This window comes from Euleptes europaea, chromosome 6 (assembly GCF_029931775.1).
Source record: "Euleptes europaea isolate rEulEur1 chromosome 6, rEulEur1.hap1, whole genome shotgun sequence".
In the NCBI taxonomy this organism is placed as follows: domain Eukaryota; kingdom Metazoa; phylum Chordata; class Lepidosauria; order Squamata; family Sphaerodactylidae; genus Euleptes; species Euleptes europaea.
Genome location: NC_079317.1, coordinates 87,503,342 through 87,523,747, shown reverse-complemented (window position 1 = coordinate 87,523,747; position 20,406 = coordinate 87,503,342). Strand labels below are relative to the sequence as shown.

General features: G+C 40.0%; 1 protein-coding gene across 10 annotated transcripts in view; it reads left to right on the top strand.

Annotated features, from left to right (window-relative positions):
* SOX6 (SRY-box transcription factor 6) overlaps positions 1–20,406 on the top strand; it is a 539,429-nt gene that overhangs the window by 225,647 nt on the left and 293,376 nt on the right. For 9 of the 10 annotated variants that reach the window (XM_056851453.1, XM_056851454.1, XM_056851452.1 and 6 more), the window contains one exon: positions 15,226–15,436. In XM_056851453.1, the coding sequence (XP_056707431.1) occupies positions 15,226–15,436 (211 nt within the window). The remainder of the gene's footprint in view (positions 1–15,225; positions 15,437–20,406) is intronic. The other variant, XM_056851451.1, reaches the window with a different exon arrangement.

Below are 20,406 nucleotides of genomic sequence, written 5' to 3'. Positions count from 1 at the left end.
TGGTTTAAATGGAATTTTGTGCTCAGTAGCAGATCACTGGATTAATTGTTGTGGTACCTGTGCAGTCCCACATGGGTACTGCCCATGCACAGGCCTACTGCTGTGAGGTTTTGGAAGCTCAAAAATGTCAAAGGTTGCTCATTTCCTCTCCCCCATGTTGCTTTCCTTCCTTTCCCTGGTGTGCTTATGGGGGAGAGGAGTACCCTTCCCTCAGTTCTCTCTATGCTACCACTGAAAGAAGTTCACTTTCATGAAGCTCCTTCTGTTGAAGACCTTTCCAGTGAAGAAAAAACTAAAAGAATCTAAAAATTCACAATTGGTTGATATTTGAAGAATATTTGTTTTTGAGCTAGGACTCAGAAACAGGGCTGGCTAGTACTTGGATGGGAGACCACCAAGGAATACCAGGGTTGCTATACAGAGGAAGGCAATGGCAAGCCACCTCTGTTAGTCTCTTGCCTTGAAAACTCTACTGGGTTGCCATAAGTCAGCTGTGACTTGACGACTCTTTACACTCAATAGAGTAGCTAGTATAACATAGTGGTAAACTGTGCTGAGAGGTTGATTCTCCTCACCCATTAACTCAGCAGGTAGCCTAAGAGAATCCTTTAAAAACATCAGACTCCTCTCCCATATAAGGGATATTGAAAATGTATGTGAAGAATTTCCAACACATGAAATGTGCTATATGTATGCATTGTCATTATGTTATTTGCTCCTTTGCATTCTGAATCTAAGCATATTGATCTATCCACATCTTTGCATGGCTCTGATGTACACGTGAAGCAAAGGCAGTCCTTTCCACATACCTAATGAGGATATGCGCATTGAAATTTCTTGACAAGGAAGATGATGAAATAGTTTTTGCTTTCATGGTATTCTGTGTGTATAGTATAGTCCCTGCTGGACTGGGATGATTGCATGAAAGTGAATTTTAAAATTCTGTTACTGTGTATAATCAGGGAGATCTGTGCCCACCATGTGGCCAGTTTTCCAACTTGAGCCCAAATTTATACTAGGGTGGCTTGAGCAAAAGGAAACTGCTGGTTTAGGCTCCATGCCAGTTTACTGAATACCCCACTCTGGGCAGTGGCACACAAACAGCAAGAGTAATCTGTTTACAAAGTTACACAGTCCCTCCACAAACCCTGAAAGGAATACCGTGAATTTAAATGGAGTGGTCAGGAATAGTTTATTAAGGGAAACAATGTAAGCTAGTTGGGAGAATTAGCAAATTCAAGCAGTCTTCATACTATCAAGCTGAAATGCCCACAAAAGGACCAGATATCTGGAGCACTCCACTATGCAATTCTCACTATGCAATGCATTCCACTCAAGAAGGGGAGGCATGAATCCAAGAAGGTGGAGCAAGAGAGTAAAGCAGAGGGTTATAGCATGTTCCAGGACAAGGTCCGGCTCTCAAGGCTGGGGGACCCAATCTCCAGGTAGTAAATAAGACATATGGCTGGGTTTTCCGGATCCAGGGATCTTGTCACTCCAGAGACAGAGCTAGTCCTTGGCTAGTCAAGACTCACTGGTCTCTCGAGGCAGGAATAAGCGTGGCAGAATGTTTTAATTTCAGGATACATGGCAAGACAGAGTAGCCAAATCAGAATTTGGGGAAGAATTTGGGGAAGATGCTTTCTTCAGTTGCAGGGCCAAGGCTTGGAATGCAGGGGCACAGATAAGTGAGCTAATAGTTGGCTGATGAATCGGAAGTGTCCGGTTCTGGGGGAACTTCTAAATAGGGAAAGAGTGGGGATACTTCTATGTGAGGAGAATGTCTGTTGCGTTTGCCTTCAGAATTATTTGTATTACAAGTGGCAACCCGCAAGGATTTACAGGAGGCTTCCCATTTCCCCCTCCCCCACTATTTCCTCTTTTGCTTTTCTGAAAGCTCCTATAGGCTAGACTTTTTCTGCTTCCTTCTCTCCTTCCCACCCAACAGCCAACCTACATTTATCTGCTCCTCTGTCTTCAGCTTTCCCTCTTCTTCCCCAGCAGCCTCTACCTAGGAAAACTATGGTCCCATTATGTGGTGCTTGCCATTGGGCCAGGACCACTTGCATAGTAAGGAACCTCCAAGGACTTGTTGGGGGGGGCATCTCACTTTCCCCTCACCCACTACATCACCTTTCCCTTTCCTGAAAGCTCCCGCAGACTCTCCCCTTTCCCTGCTTCCTTCTCTCCTTAGGGTTGCCAGCTCCAATTTAGGAAATTCCTGGAGATTTGGAGGTGGAGCCTTGGGTGGCAAGGTTTGGGGAAGAAAGTGATCTCAGCAGGGTATAACACCATACAGTCCACCCTTCAAAGCAGTCATTTTCTCCAGGGGATTTGATCTCTGTCATCTGGAGAGCAGTTGTAATTTCACCCCCTATCTGGAGCAGTTCTCCACCCCCTATCTGGAGGTTGGCAACCCTTGCTCCCCTGGAGGAAATGGCTGCTTTGGATGGTGGAATCTATGACATTATACCTTTAAGAGGTACCTCTCCTCCTCAAGCCCCACCCTCCCATCTCCACTCTCCCAAATCTCCAGATATTTCCTAACCTGGAGTTGGTAACCCTATTTCTTTCCCACTCAACAGCCAACACACATTTATCTGCCCCTCTGTCTTAATCTCCCCCCGCCCCCCAGTAGCCTCAACCTAGAAAAACTGTGACCTAGTTTATAATTTTGTTTTTTTTTAAATCAGCCAATGTATTTTTTTTTTTTAGATTTCACATTTTTATGCAACCCTGGGACCCACTATTAGTATATAGATGTGCATAAAATAGTTTTGTGATCAGGGAAAGTAAAATGTGCACCGATTGACTTGTTGCTGGACTTTCACACATACCTTGTTCTTCCCTCTCTCTTAATGCCAAGGATTGTGGTGAAAGATTAACTTTGGTTGCCTTTGACTTATGAATGCAAAGACACGGGTCAAATGGGGTTAGTTTCACCCCACTAACCAGGATTTAATCCAGGCTTCAAAAACCATTTTGTTGGGGGAGGGGGAATGGAACTAATTATGGTTAAGTCACATATCTACATCCTGTACATCATGGGGAATTTGAGTTAATGTTTAACTATGCTTCTCTACATAGAAGGGAGGGGAGAAGAGCTAGACAACAAACCAGCTCCGTGCACGCTTTTGTTTAAACATTGCTATATGTTTTGTCAGACTGCAGCTTGAAAGAACAAGGCATCATTTGAGATCAGGTTCACCAGGACTCAGTCTTGGGACCTCTTATCTTCCCTTAGAAATGTGAAGTTAAAGTGCTTCTCTTATTAATATCACTGAATAACCACAGTGAATCAGACCTTTCCAGTCAGAAAGGCAAAATTTTAGAAAGATTTGCCTTGTGATATGTCCAGAGAAATGATCCTTGGGATAGAATTTTTTTTAGTGGACCTGATAACCTAGCCATTTTAGTTGTTTGCGGTCCTACGGGTAACAGCATATGGGCATTCTTTTTTTCCTTTCCATTGCTACGTATATGTGTGTGTTTTGAAAGTAGCAGCATTTACATACTGTAAATTGTTTGGTTTCTTTCTTCCTTGGATGAGAAGGAATCAGGTATGCATGCTGATTAACACACTCCAGTCATTAACGTGTGATTATGTGGGCTGCATATTGAGCACCTGCCAGAAGATAAAATCCAGCACTTTACTACATCTGTGCAAAGACTTTTTGCATTTCTTTTGTACTTTTGACAGCACAAGGGGGTAGGTGGGTGGGTTTTGTATCTTTGTGAAGTATAAGGAAAATGTTTGTGTAGAATGTCTTCTTGGAGCCAGGAAGAAGATACCACGTACATTTACTTTCGTTTCCGAGGCTATGAAAAATCTTGCAGCAAGGACGCTGAGTCCCCTGAAACATGAATCTTCTAACAGGCTGGCCACTGACAGTCACATACAGGTTACAACATTCCTGCATGTCTATAAGGATTATCTTTTCTGTGATTTGGCCAAGGATCTCCTAATTCATTGCAGTTTTATGAGATACCTTTCTGTCTCATAAATGTCCTCTTTTTATATGATGCTTACACATGGTTTGGCACTGTTTACTGTACAGAAACCCAAGGACTATATTGCTTTCTCCTGACATTCCACTGCAGGTGCTGCATTAATGTTCTGCATTGATAGGTGATAGTGGGTAAAATTATCCAATTTTATTCTGGTAGTTGCAATGGCACGCTAATGGCATTTATAGTGGAGCAGGCTCGGTGTTTGAGCAGGCTGCTCATGTTATCCTTAAGCTACAAAATCTTACTTTTTGCTGTATGCGGGTTTAGTGGGGTTTCTTTAAAAAAATACTGGGTAGCTCATCTAATATGTCTATAACCAGATAGTTTGCCATTTCTACTTTTAATATGAATGTAGTGCCAGTGCTATACTAAGTGCTGTACAGAAGTGGCACAAATGAAATATGCCCCAGTAAATATGAATCTCCCTTCCTTCTAAGCATTTCCGCATTGAAGAGTACAATGTGGAACAGTTACAGCACATTCCTGACTTCTGGACTACTTATGCTGCCGTAAGTGGCCCCAACGCTGGCAGGGAGGCCTGGCCGCCGGTCTCCTAGTGATGCCATGCACCACCCTGGGACGCCATGGCCTTCTGCCAGTGTTCCACTGGCATAAAGGCCCACGCCGGCGTTCTCGGGGATGTCCCAGCATCCCAGGGACGTTCATGCAGCATTCCGGGGGGTAGGGCTGCCTGTAGGCAGCCTCCTGTCCCCTTTTGCCCCGGGTACGCCGGCTGGGAGAAGAGCGAGGCTGCGCCTGCTTTTCTCAATGGGCCGAAAAGCCCCGTTTTAAAAGAAAAAGCCGCAAAAAGGCTTTTTTCGAGCTTTCGGCAGGCAGGGAACTGCTTAGGAGGTGCCACAGCAGCGCCTCCTCCCCGCCGTCCCGACACGCCGAAAGCTCAGGAATGCACTGTTAGTGATCAAAGCTTCAAGGTTCAAGATCTGTGTAGATTTTATTGCATCACAGAATCTGTTGCAGGTCGAGCAAATCCTTGTTTGGAAATCTATGCTTAAGGAATTGATCCAGTGACAACAAAGATGTAAGCCTAAGATGAAAATTTGAAATTAGTAGTTAGAGTTTTGGCCTAGGGTCCCAGACAAGGTTTGAATCCACATTCTGCTGTGGAAGCTGACTGGTGACCTTGAGCCAGTCAATCTCTCTCAGCCTAAAGTACTTCACAGGGTTGTCGTGAGGATAAAATTGCAGAGTAACTTCTTTGGATCTCCATGAGGGAGAAAAGTGAGCTATAAATATTTAAATAAAATAAATAAAATGGTCTGTTGGAGGTAGGGTTGCCAACCTCCAGGTAGTGGCTGGATATTTCCCGCTGTTACAACTGATTTCCAAGCAACAGAGATCAGTTCACCTGGAGAAAATGGCCATTTTGGAAGGTGGACTCTATGGCATTACACCCCATTGAAGTATCTCCCCTCCCCAAACCCCTCCCTCTTCAGGCTCCGACCCCAAATCTCCAGATATTTTCCAACTTGGAGCTGGCAACCCTAGTTGGAAGTCAGATACCAGTTGGGTGGTACCTTTTCCCCTCAAATTAGATTTAAATCTTCATTCCACTGGATTTTCATTGTAAATTGACAATTAGGGATCATTGATAAGGGTAAACATTCCTTATTAACGTCCTCTTAAAATATACCTAACTTTTGAGATTCTATTGTTACAGGAAAGCTTTTAAAAATAAAAGTTAAAAAATCACATTGAAACTATTCTGTTATATCTTTTATATGTATGTTGTTGAGATCCCCCCAAAAAGTTATATTAATGAGATAGCTGAAAATGTTTTTTGTAAATATTTGCTTTCATTATATGTTAACTACACTTAGGGCACTTTCATACATGCCGAATAATGCACTTTCAATCCACTTTCAATGCACTTTAAGAATTGTTTGCAAGTGGATGTTGCCTTTTCACACAGTAAAATCCAGCTGCATTGAAAGTGCATTATTTGGCATGTGTGAAAGTGCCCTTAGGCTCTGAATGCCAGCTTGCTGCCAGATCTTGGAATAAAAACCACTTTCCTGGGATGTTTGAGTGTGTACTATTAAATGGAAGGACTGATAGACACTCTCTTAAAACCGAGAAGCTTCAACTGCTTAGAAATTGGGCTCAAGTAACTCATTCATACTACTGATATTTGTTTTCTGCTTTGCTGGCCATTCATACAAATGTTTTCTTTGAACTCCTGTGAAAATAACAGTTGATTTATTTTTGTGAGCATTCTTGTTGGCTACTGAGCAGAAAAGTATTAACAGCTTCTCGTTTATGATAAATCCAGCATTTGAATGTAGTTTGCTCAAGTCTTTTTTTCTGATAAATTTCCTGTGTTTTCTTAAAGTACATTAGCAGAAATAGGTCTACATGTAGTTTTACATTTTACTGGATTGGCTTACACAGGGTTAGAGCTATAGTAGCCCTATCTGACACTGCATGCAAAGGGCTTAGTTTTAGAAGCTTCTGTCATGTGGAACAGGATAACTGGATTGGGAGAAAAATTCTCATTATCTAGCTTTGCTATTAAATGAGTAAGGACAAACCAGTTGGTTCTTGTAATCTCTGCAATTACAAATGGATACTTGGTTTTTTCTGTGCTTTACCTGAGTTAAACTCTGCTCAGGATCATCACAGTTTAGCCCCATAACTGGTTTTCAATGCCCACAAATTAGTTTTGTGCCTTGTGATATTTCCCCCCTTCAAATTAGTTACAAAGGTGCTGAAGTTACATCATTATGTTCAAATGTACAATGGCATTATGTCAGTGTCAGGCTGCAAGAGTAGGCATGCATCACTTCTTGCTGTACAGTTTTGGTATAACGTGACCATCAAAACCAGATGTAATATGAAACTGGATGGTGTTGTAGCATCATTTTAAGAACCTTCTGCCTTAGAGCAGACTTGTTTTCTTTTTAAGCAAAGTTGTGAATGATGTAGTATAACCTTAGAAAGTAGGCAGGAAAGCAGAGTTGGGACCATTTGTACAGATGTTTACGTCGTTTTTATAAAAGAAGCATGTACTTCATTAATAGTTAGGGTTGTCAACCTCCAGGTACTAGATCTCCTGCTATTACAACTGATCTCCAGCCAATATAGATCAGTTCACCTGGAGAAAATAGCCGCTTTGGCAATTGGACTCTATGGCATTGAAACCCTCCTCAAGCTCCACTCCAAAAATCATCAGGTATTTCCCAGTCCGGAGCTGGCAACCTTAGTGATAGTGTATTTTGCTTAGGAGAAAAATCTTCCTTAAATCCATGTCCTGTTCAGAACCATAGGATCTTAAATTGCTGAAAGAGGAAAAGGGACCTTGGTGTTGTAGTGGATAGTTTAATAAATACGCTGACTTATTGTATTGCTTTATTTATTTATTAAATCATTTATTTGTGTTATTTATAATCTGTCTTTCTCAATGAGAGTCAAGATGGATTACACAGTATAAATCAATGCCATCAACAGGTCGGGACATCCAAATAAGAATTGTAATAGGATTAGGATTGTGAAACGAAGCACAAATCTGAAACAAAGCATAGGCATCAACATGACATATAAAACAATACAGAAATTTCATACTAGGATAACACATACAGCAAGAGACAGAATGTAACATACACAGCAGTAAAGTCAACAGTCCCTTTCCTTTATTAAAGCATCTTCCTGACCATTCTAATATATCCATATTACCTTTCTAAAAAGGTCCTCCTGAATAGTTTAGTTTTATTATTATAGTAATACTAATACTAATAATAATAATAGGTTTATATTTCACCTTCCCCCTGCCAAAGCAGGGCTCAGGGCAGTTTACAACAAAAATAAAACAAATCTTCAGTGACAACAAATAACAAGATATAAAACACAAGCAAAGATACAACTCTAAAATACAACTCTAAAATAATTGCGCCTTATGTCTGTCGACCACCAGTACTGAAATATCCAGATTGTATTTCAGACAGCATGGGGAAATAACATCAAGTCCAGCCTGATTAAAACAAAGAAAGGAGGAGGCTGGAGGAAGAGATGGGAAAAGAGAAGCAAGTGGGAAGGAAGCGTAAAGGTCCAGGCCAGTGAATATAATGCCATAGATGTAAACCCATTGTTGTCTTCAACCATAGGCCTGGTCCATTAGGGCCCAGGTCTCCTTGGATAGAGTGTTCCACCAGACAGGTGCCACAGTCAAAAAAGGCGTGGCCCTGGTTGAGGACAACTGGATGGTCTTTTGTATAGTTTGTGGAATGCTAGAAGAGTGGGAGCCTTCTTGACATCACCTGGCAGGCAATTCCCTAAGGTGGGGGCCACAACAGAGAATATATGTGTGCGAGCATTTCTTCATTTTGCCCATTTGCAGGCTGCAGAAAGCCCTGATCAGATGAGAGAAGCTATTAATGTAGAGCATAGGAGGAGAGGTGGTCCTGCAGATATGAGGCTCCAAGGCCATTAAGTACTTTGAATGTGATAGCCAACCAGGTAACTGATGGGCGGCTAATGTAGTGACTACAGGATGGCTATGCTTGCTCCACATAGTTCCTAATAATCAAGCTCCAGTGTTCTGTACCAAGTGGAAGGGAGACATGTAGAGTGCTTTACAGGAGTCTAGTTTCAGTGTTACCGTGGCATGGATCCAGATGGCCACATTGGCTAAGTCAAGGTAGAAGGCCATCTTCTGTGCTAAATTCTGAGTTGGCAGAAAGCATTTTTTTGCAGCTGCATTAGCTTGCTTCTCCAGCAGTAATTTTGGATCCAGTATAACCTCTAAGCTGTTAACCGAGTCAGCGCAGGAAAGCTGAACCACATTGAAGGTGAGAAGCACGATGTCCTTCAAAATCTTCACCTTCTCAGCCATGGGTGGTTTTTTTGGGGGGGATAATTCCATTCCCATATCTCCCATCTGCACTGAAATAGTAAATTCATCAAACATCCTGCTCCAGCACAAGACCCCCCCCCCCACATTTGGCATCCTACCATCTGTAGAGAGGTGATATAGCAGTTCAGAGATAGTCTTGGTGGGCTGACGTTAGTGGTGACCAACATGTGTTTTTCTACATCAGTGCTGCTCCTTGGTAGCAGGTAAGGGCCTGTTGTCTCTTTCTCCTGCAGTGGGAGAACTTGTTCCAGTTCTGTGTGGGTGGTAAAAAAGACAAACTCCATGCTGGGGATTATTAGGAAAGGGATTGGAAATAAATATGCCAATATTATAATGTTCAAATATAGATCTTTGTCAAAAAGGACATTAAAGAGCTGGAAAAAGCACAGCAGAGGACAACCAAAACGATTAAGGGGTTGGAGCACCTTTCCTATGAGGAAAGGCTAAAGAAACGGAGATTTTTCATTTTAGAAAAAAAATGACTGAGGGGGGACATGGTAGAAATTTATAAAATTGTGCATGGGGCAAAGAGAGTAGATAGAACCCTTTCTCCCTCTTCCAAAATATTAGAACTCGGGAACACCCAGTGAAGTTGATCGGTAATAGCTTCACGAAGGACAGAAGGAAGTACTCATTTACTTAAGGAGTGATTAAAATGTGGAATTGACTGCCAGAGGATGTGGTGATAGCCACAGGCATGCACAGCTTTAAAAGGGGATTGGGCAAACTCATGTACAGGATAGGTCTATTAGTGGCTAGTAGCCATGTTAATTAAAGGGAACCTCCACATTCAGAGGCAGAAAACCTCTGTATGCCGGTACTAGAAGACAATATCAGGCCTCTATGCCCTGTTCTTGACACTGCATAATAATTGGTTGCCCACTGTGTGAGACGGTGCGGGACTGGATGGACACCACATCTGATCCAGCAGGGGTCTCCTCATGTGCTTGGCTTCCTCTTATTCCCAAAGATGCTTTTTCTGTTCAAGCAAAATGTATCATGTCATTAAGAGATAAAATAATGGAAAATAACCCTTGGTTTATACATCAAACAAAAGGGAATCCTTCAGGCATTTGCTGAAGCATATAACCCTCTGTTGGGCACATAGCAAATTACTGCTGCAGTGTTTCTGCCTTTCAAGTAGCTAATCCCATAGATGGGTCAAGTTCCCAAGGAAAATGTCAAGGAAAGACCTTCCCTGTCCCACTGTTTCCCACCTGTCTAGTTTGCTTCTGCACTTTTCAGTCAGATCAAACTTAGACTTGCGTTTGGTACACACTGCCTTTCTATGTATGTTGTTCTGGCAGATGTATGTTTTGGATGCAGCTATAAATTGCCCTTAACTGTTTTTTTTTAATGTCTCTGATAATATTCTTCCAGTTCCTTAGTTCTCCTGAAGGAAAAAAATGCATTGACTGCTAATTTAGATTTCCATAATATACTTCTGCTATTATTAGATAAACTAATAGTCCTCCCATTTGCTTGCTTAATCCCCAAATACATTTAAGCCTGTGCAGTTCTCCTGTTGACTGCATGCCTTCTATTGCTGATTTGACAGGCAAATAAAGATCAGAATGAAATCCCACTTGGTGCATGATACCTTTAAAAGGATAGTCCTTATCTGAAATGAAGGTTGACCTAGTACATAATATTGCTCTCTTAAATGTCAAAAGGACACAGTGCCCATTATTCTCTGAACCATTTTGTGTTGAGATTGCTTTGATAATGGATCCAACACATTTCAAATAACAAAAACTAGTGTCTTACCACATCACCCACACTTCTCATTTGAAGGGGAAAAAAGACCTGGCATTATGTGGCAGTGTTTACTCAACATATATGGAAGGAAATACTAAGATAAAAAAAAATCTTTCTTAATATGATCCACACGCATAGAGATAAATTCCATTATCTCACCTCTGCTGACCTTTGTCTTAAAAGGGCAAGCATCTTTGATTGCATGCACACCTTCAGGAAACAGGAATTTTATGGGTAAGCAGAACATTTGATTTCTATAATTATAATGCCTCTGCATTTTTTTTTGCCTGAAGCAGCCATTTGTAAAATTTGGCACTTAAAACAAAGTTTTTGGTTGAGATGTATGATATCGAGGGGAGAGAAAGGTGACAACAGATCAGATGAAAAGAAGCAGAAATATGTTTGATTGGATCATGTGAATCAGTCAAAGCAACATTTACAAAAGGAAAGGTATAGGCTACAAGGTGGAAACTGTGGTTTTGGTGTTCTGCTAGCCAGTTGGTTATCTTTAAGAATGAAGGTGCTTGTTCTGTGTAAAATGCTTGTTCATGGGCAAAATGAAGGAATGCTCGCACACATTTTTGAACTTCATTACTTAAGCAACTTTTGTAGTGTGTGTGGGTGGGTGGGGGGAATGGAAGTTAATCCAGTCCCTTTTGTAGGGCAGTATCCCGGCACTCACTTGTTGCAGGATATACCACCTTTGTAAAATCAGCAGAGTTAAAAACACCCAAAAGCTATGTGGAGGAATATAAACAGCACACATATGTAAGATAAAGAAAACTGTATTTAATAAAAGATTATAAGATTCTGTAAATAAACATTTTCTCCTTAAGAGGTTTGTACTATATATTAACTGAAGCATTGTTACTGCTTCATGAGTGTGAGGCAGAGAGCTAACACAGAATTATACTTAGAGACTTCTGACAGGATCCTTCTTAGACTGAGTGCTGAGTGAATACTGAGTGAATGACAGTTGGAAACGTCCCTTGGAACTAACTGCCACCTGAAGGGAGGGGCCGACTGCACAGGAGCCCCCTGCCAATCAAACTAAGCCCAGCGTTAAATCCAACAAGGGAAATTAGAGAGGTAGGAGAAATGCCCTTGCCTCTGTGAACATATTTCATTGTTTATGAAGATCATCATATATGTTATAAAAAGTAACCATATTCTTATCATTCGTTTTGGTAATTTAATCTTGAATATGTTGAAGAGCAGGCCTTTGGTTCTTGTTGGGATTCCTACTCCTGCTAGTGCATTTGCCTTTCTAGCCCCTGTAGAAACCTGAAGTCTTCACTAGTGCTTCCAGAAAGGGCAGGAAATATTCTTCTTTTCTCTATCTGCAGATTTTAACATACCATGTTCACATAAATGTGTTGTGAGAATGTGGGTGTACGTATGTTAGCAAATGATCCTTTTGCTAATCTAACAAGAAAAAGGTCATTTTCAGTTAAACCCTACTAACACTTGGTTCCCAGTCCCTTTGCACTTTACCAAAGCCAAGGATGCTATCCAAAGGTAATTAAGCACTCTTGTTCCACTGAAATAAGTACAGTTAATTGCTGACATTCTGTTCATTTTAGTGGCTCTTGAGTGCACTTCTCTGAAGTTTTTTTCCACCAAGAGAAAGAAATCCCAGTCTTCCAATAAAATGACTAAAAGCAGCAAGGGGATTGTGGAAATTTTGCATAAGTTATGCTAAACCATGTTGCATGGCTGAGTGTTTTCTCTGGAGTGTATAAGTTTTCTCTCTTAATCACCTGTCTAAGTGACTAAAATATATTTCTGGCATTTTTACACATGCTGCCACCCTTGTTGGTCATGGTAACAATGCCATCCTAAGTAAATACTGTGCCAGTGAATGACTGTTTGTTACCAACATTGTCTCTGCGGTCAACGGTCCTTAGTAACCACAGTTGTCCTTTGTAACCACAGTTGCTTGTTGTCCTCTTTAACACAGGCACTCCTCAATCTCTACAAGTTGATAGTGAGAATGCGTGCCTCCTTATGTTGCCAACAGCAAACTTTATCAAAAATCTACTAAAATGTTCCAATTTGACCCATAGTTTACATCCATGGGATGTTTATTTTATAGTGTTATCATCCCAAAATTGTGCTATGGTAACCTGACCTCTTTCCTGTAAGGAACATTTTCAGTAAAATGTGGAAGGGGAAAAAATCATTATTGCAACCATTATTCCAAGTTTTTTTTTAAATTGTTGTTTACTTCTAGAATTACAATTGTAGTAGGAAAAAATACATAGGCACTACCTGCAATTACTCTTATAATTCCCAAACTGTGGCCTGTAAACCACCAGTAGTTGACAATGGATCGCCTTTGAAGTTAGGGGAAATTATCGACAGCCTTTCCTAAAGCAAATGACTTTAAATTTAAAGTCATCTCATATTGGTTCTGAAGAATGGTGTCTCTTGACTATTGAATGCTTTAGTAGTAAAGAATATGTGCAAACACGGCAACATGTGTCTACCATTCATACTGTGCGATCAGTGCAGCAGCACTGAAGCACAGCAGCAGAAGAAAAATGTTATTCAGCAATTTTTCAAGAAGCTGGGAACTCTGGAAATATGTTGGTCTTTTGACAAAGGAAGCTAGAACAGAGAGTCAATATTGCAGTAAACCAGTCATGGTTAAATTTGTGTCACTGCATATGTAATGTCTGTGTCTCATATTATTGCCTAAGAGCATACATGTATATATGTTCACTAATGTAGCAAATGGAGTATGGACAAGTTTGGCAACAGGCATGGGAAAAAATGTCCTGTCTCCTTAATATAAGCTTAATGTGTGGGAATTCACCTTGCAACCTACTCATGGCATGATCTGTAACATCCCATTAAGCCTCTATTAAAAGACAGGACACTTTTTCCCCTGCAAGTTGTTGGCGACACTATGGAATTACAGCCACTTAATATATAAGCAAGTATACATGCAGTTAGCTATGTGTACATGTGTAAAAACTGTGGTGTCCATTCCATATGGATCAAGAACATTCAATGTGAAGTATGATTGAACCAGCTATGTGAGAGTAATACTTCAGGAAATTCAATTTATTTGTTTATAAACAAAGGTTATAACAAAAATCCACACAAAACCCAGCAAATACAAATGTAAAGTTTGACTTAAATGTGGCCTTGCACATTTATTATGGCTGTCAGAATGGCATTAGTGTATGTTTAACTTAACACTTGAAAACTCAAACAGTGTTGTTGTTGCTTTTAGTATTTACTTTACCACTTTGTTTTTGCAGTAATGTTTTTAATTTTGAGTTGTGGTATTTGGTGGTATGGCTAGCCATGTTGCTCATCTTTCAGTTGAAAGACAGATTGTAAGCATTTTAATAAATAACTTTGTTAATATTTTTAAACTGTGAAAAACTTATGATGAAAACAGTGGTGGGGAATGTCAGGCCCAGGGGCCATTTAAGGCCCACAAAATAATTTGGTCTGGCCCTTCGTGGGCCCTGGCAGATCTCTAGCTCAGATGGATCTAAGACTGGTGATCCACCCCTCCCACCATCAGGAATAGCCTCTATTCAAGGCAGATGTGAGTTTGTTCCAACTGGTCCTTCCCACATAGTAAAAACACCCAGTGGATACCAGGAAAGGTGTTGGCAGGTACTCTGGTGCCATGTTGGAGACCCCTGCTCTAGAAGCTCTCCATCTGGTATATATGACTTATGAAGACTATTGTGGAGTTATGGCATAACTTTTACCAGTTACATGAGGTGGGATAGCTTACAAAAAGTATATAAGAGAAATGTCCCTAAGCTGTAGTTCATTATCATCAAATACTCCACTCTATCCCACAAGTAAAAAGTAGGACATAAAACAGCACTCCAAACACAGCAACTTTATTTATATAGATACTTTTATTATATATTTGTATGAAATACTAATCTCAGCATTCATGCAATAAGATGTTAATGCCTGGTGGCCATCAGTCAATTCCTTAATGTTAGGTTTGATTCCTGTTTGCTGCTGGACTTGGGGAAGAAATCTAGGATCAGAGATTGTCAATACAATCCTAAACAGAGTTACACCCTTCTTAGCTCAATTACCTTTTATAGACTTACAATTATTTAATTTTGCAGTGTTTATCTGTAGGGCAGAATGAACAATATAAAACATCTTTCTGCAGATGGCTGTCTGAATCCATTACAAGTGGAGAGAAGGGGCTGCCTAAAAATCATGTCCATTTGTCCCCCACAGTTCTGTATGCCTCCAAGGTTTTGATTGCTTCTGGGGGTTGGGTGCGTGTGTGCTTATGGCTGTAGTTGAGATTCACTGGACTGTATAGTTCTTTAGAGTCTTCAATACTATATTTTTGCATACTTTCTTCTAGCATCTATGACCTGAATGAATGAGTAAAATTTCAAAGGCAGTCAAAAGACACTAAAAACGATAATGCTCATTCCCCCACAACTATGAAAGAAAAAAATGAAACTAAAATGACTGTCCTGGTTCATCTCCAATATTACCAAATGTTCAGTTGTCATAATAAAATAATAAAAGTTTCTGGTATCAGAAGAGCTTGTTTATTCTTGCATTATTGTATTTGTTTCTTACAGGAGTCAGAAAGTAATAAGTTATGTTCCTTATATTCCTTCCGAAATACTTCTACCTCACCACATAAGCCCGAAGAAGGAGGTCGTGACCGCAGTGACCTAATGACCAGTGTTAATTTTGGAACTCCGGAACGCCGCAAAGGAAGCCTTGCCGATGTGGTGGACACACTGAAACAGAAGAAGCTAGAGGAAATGACCAGAACTGAACAGGAGGGTATGTGTGGACAAAACATTTTTTGATCTTTTTCTTTGTGTAGATTCCGTTCTTTAAATAATAGATGTTTGACACCAGAACAGTATAGTATTGGGTTCTCAATTTTAAATCAGAATTAAATTATCTGAAACCTTTCTACATAAATGGGTACCTCAGATTTGTTAATGTGATACCTAGTTTTGTGGACAATATGCTGAATAGCTTGCAGATACATTCTTTGAAGAAAAAAGTTGTTTATTGAAAAGGGATTTCAAAATTTAATTATTAGTATTGTAAGACCCAGGAAAGATCTAGTTGAGAAAACATGCTTCTTGCATTCTGATCCAACACTGGAATTACTTTTTATACACTTTGCATCTCTGCTAGGTGGCATTTCCAGGCTGAAAGGCATTAGGGAGCAGACTAATGCACAGCCACCACACAGCTGTAGTAGTGCCCAAGAGCGGTGCAATGGTGCTGGGTGCCTGCACCGGCATAACTGGCCCTTACTCTAGCGTATATCCAAGATATGCTGGTGTAAAGGTCAGTCAGCTCCCCAAGCCCACTTGCCCCCCACCCCGGGATTGTGCTGTAAAAATGGTATGTTTTGTAAAACAACCCTTTTTATAATCTGGTTTGAGACCAGAAAGGAGGGGATACAAAGAAAAAACAACCATACATTTAAATACAGTGGTCAAATAGGTTTAACTTTATTTATTATGATAGGGTAACACATATGCTGTTGTGTGATAAAATGCATTATATTGCTGCTTCCTTACATGGAAATTCTTCTCATTCTAATGTGCAAACTCCCTTTGTTTTAAAAGGAAGCTTGTGATTCAGCCTTATTCAGGGCTGAGAAAATGCCTCAGTCTAAATTTGTTTATATTCTTTACCTTTATGTTGCACTGAAAAAAAAGAATTTCTTGTGCTATCTTTTACTTTTATATAATATTCTGCAGGTCTAAGCCAGCAAAACAGAACTTGAAAACAGGCTGGATTTTCTTTTATCTCAATTCACAAACAAACGTATAAACATTAGACATAAACAATCATATTATTACAATTTATGTGGAGCTTATTTTTTAAATTTACATTTTAGTAGTTCACTTCTTTTGAGTTACATTATTCTGTATTCTCAATATATCTTCATATCTGATAACATATTTATTGTGAAACATGTATTACCTAAATCTTCTTTTTAAATTTAATTTAATTTTTAATTTTCAACTATATAATTGAAAAAAACATTCCATTTTCCCTGAAATTCTGAAATTGGTCTATTATGTATAAAAGATGTTAATTTTGCCATAGACACATATTCAGTTAACTTATTCATCTATTCATTCAAATGTGGGTATTTCTCTGCCTTCCATTTTGCTGCATAGGTTACTCTTGCCGCCGTCACCATGTACTTAAATAGTTTGCTGTATATTTTTGGGATATTACTTAGTAAGATATTTTAGTAGCATATTTTTCGAATCCATTGCAAACAAGTTTTTTTTATCTTTTGCATTTCATCATGTATCGCTATCCATTATTTTCTTGCTTTCTTACATGTCTGCTGCATATGATAAAACGTTGTATCTGTGTTCTGACATTTCCAACACTTCCCATTATAATCTTTATTAGCTTTTGCTATATCTTGGGTGTAATATACCATCTGAAGAACATTTTATACCAATTCTCTCTTAATGGTTGACATTTTGTAAACTTAATTTCTTAAGTCCAAAGATTTTCCCACTGTCTCATGTGTATGTTTCCTCCAAAATTTTGCATCCGTTTTATCCTTCAACTTTTTCTTGCTCTATTTTAGTGACATATTACAAAAACATCAGGCTGGATTTTCAAATGTCAGTAAATCCATGCCCTGACAGTAGATTTAGCCCTATACATTTTAGCGGTTGGAGAAGGACATCTCCAGTTCATAAAAGTTAAAATTTGCAGTTCTAAAATTGATTCAGTAGAATAGCTAAAAATGAGAAAAAAGCTATATGTAGAAGTAGATCCATGACAGATTCTACATCCATTTCTTGGCTTGATTTTTATATGACAAATATGTTCTATATGGGTGTCTTAAACTTCTCCACAGCGATAATGTCCCAGATTTTTTGCAGCCATCTGTCTACAGACATTGAGTTTTGGAGTTATTTTTTTCTTTAAAAAAAGTTTCTGGCTTTAGTTTGATGGCTACGCTAAAGGAAAAGATTTTACATTTTAGTTTTGTACCGGCTCATCTTTTACTGAGATGACATAAACATTTTGTTGATCACAGTGGCAAAGTAGTTAAGATTTGTTTCAAGAATTTTTTTAATGCAGTTTGAATACCAGTGTGTATGCCAAGGTTTGTAAGATCTATGTTTCAAATAAAGTTTTAAAAGGCAGCAATGTTGGTCTGCAATAGAACAGCTAGATTCGAGTCCAGTAGCATCTTAGAGACCAACAATATATTCGGGATGTAAGCTTTCAAAGGTAGGCTTACCAGGTTCCTCCTGTCCTTCGGCTGGAGGTTTTTAGGGTGGACGTGAGGGGGGATCACACGTGCATGGGGCTGCGCCATCGCAATTACATCCTGTCTGGTTTACAACCGGAAGTGCTGCATCAAGAGGCCTTTACCACTCAAACTGGGAGTTTGAGTGGAAAAGGCCTCTTGCGATGCAGCAAGTAATTAACCGTTGCGGGCAGGCGTGCGTGCATGCATTGCCCGCCAACCATCAGCTGGTCGGTGGGCAGCCAGGTGGATTGGCGGGGGTTTGCCTGCCAGCACCTGGCAACCCTATTCAAAGGTCAAAGCTCGAAGGGAGCTTGGACTCTTGAAAGCTTGTACCCTGAAAATCTTGTTGGTCTCTCAGGTGCTACTAGATGTGAATCTGTTTCAAAAGAAGAACAATTTAGTTACCTTCCCTACAAATTCTTGTGTGTTTTCAGCCCTGCCACTTTATTCGCTTGGGCTGCGGCTAGGGTTGTGAACTCCAGTTTAGGAAATCCCTGGATACTTGGAGGCAGTGCCTGAGGAGGGGAGAGTTTGGATAAGTGACAGAGCACAACAGGGGTGTGATATCAATCTAGGACTTCATTTTGTTTAGACCACCATCCAAAGCTGCCACTTCCTCTATGGGAACTATCTTTGTGCTCTGCAGATCAAGCACAATTCTGAGAGAACTCAGGCCTCACCTTAAAGTTGGTAACCCTAGCTGTGGCTGACTTAAATTGCGATTAGAGGTACATCTAAGAGAAAAGTGAAGTAATATACATGTCTTTCATGGGGCACATTCCTACCAGATGGTGAAAAACGTTTCAAGAATTGATGAAGAGAGAGAGAGCCTTCCTAACCTCATCAGGCAGGCTATTCCATAAGGTGGGGGCCACAACAGAGAATGTATATGTGTGGGTAGTTGTTGATTTTGTCCATTTACAGGGTGGCACCCGCAGAAGTCCCTGCTCAGATGAGTGAAGCTGTCATGGCAGAACACAGGGAGAGAGGCAGCCCTGCAGACAGGATACTTTGTATATCATAGCCAATACCTTGAATTGAGCCCCAAATGGGAAGACAAAAAACACTTAGTGGTAGGGTTGCCAAATGCCCTGTGGTGGCGGGTAAAATCCCACCAATCCACCAGGCTGCCTGCTGACCAGCTGAAGGCTGGCGGGAACCATGTGCACGCATGCTTGTGTGACGTGCCTACGTTGTTTCCGGGTTTACCCAGAAGCAACGCGGACACTCTAGCAACTTCGGCCGAAACTCTATGGTTTCCATAGAGTTTTGGCTGTGGTTGCTTACCTAAACCTGCTTATGGTTGCAGATTTTTCTGTTGGCTGTTGGTTTTATTCCCATTTTGTTATGTTATTCCTAATGTTTTCAATTATTTTTGTGGTTCTAGTTTAGGATTGTTCACTGCCATTTGTACTTTTGTTGTATATGGCTTTATTTATTGCTGATTTATTAGTTTAGTATGAGATTTTGTATTAACCTTGGTTTTAACCTTGTTGTAAGTCCTATCTTACAGCATGCAGCAGAAATCTTTAAAATATCTAAATAAATATGCTACATTTTATAAAATATAGAGGGGCATTCAGTAATATAATACCATGCTTTCAGTCTGAAGTGATATAACCCAGTTGTGCATTCTGGGCCTGATTTTTGAGTTGGTTGTACATTCTGAGGATGATTGTTATTTTTTCTTATAATTTAGAATCTAGTTTGATTGCCTATTTAAAAGTGGTTGCTACATTCTTATCAAATCATATACATCAAGATTTTATAGTAAATCAAATAACTGTGCCATTTAATAAAACATGAGCTCTGTTATTCCAGTAATTAATAAAGGGTGTCCAGTTCTGGATAAAGTCATCAGTGTGGATCCATGGTTAGAGTGGATGAAGTTCCTTCAGCCTAAGGAATCTTCTTCCAATTTATTTTACTCTTACGTTGGAAGAAGAATCCTTAGGCTAGAGTAAGACTTCACATTTTGCTCAGTGGAGTGGTAGTTTCCAGGCCAATAAATCTTAGTGGTAGGGTTGCCAAATGCCCGATGGTGGCGGGTAAAATCCCACCAATCCACTGGGCTGCCTGCTGACCAGCTGAAGGCCGGCGGGAACCACTGTACTATCTACAGCTATAGTTTCTTGATACTCTTGACACATAATTCCTGTTGAGGACTGATTTGAGGGCTAGTTTGTTGGCAGTTTAATTAATGTACTACACAGCTGCATATGCCTAATGTCTAAAGAACTTTCACACTGTTTGGAGTGCCATTTGCATGGGGCTATGTAGGAGTGGGACTACATGGTGGCAGATGTGTTTATTATTAAAGAACTGCTATGATGGACATCTGAAGCCTTCCTAAACCTTTTAGCCTTTCTTTACATCTTCAAAACATTGCAAATCCAGTGAAATACAAAGAAATGATGCTCAGCCTCAATACAGTAGCTTCTGTTTTTAAGAATTTCATCTGACAGTTGTTTTTAGGGCATCAATAGTGAATTCTACT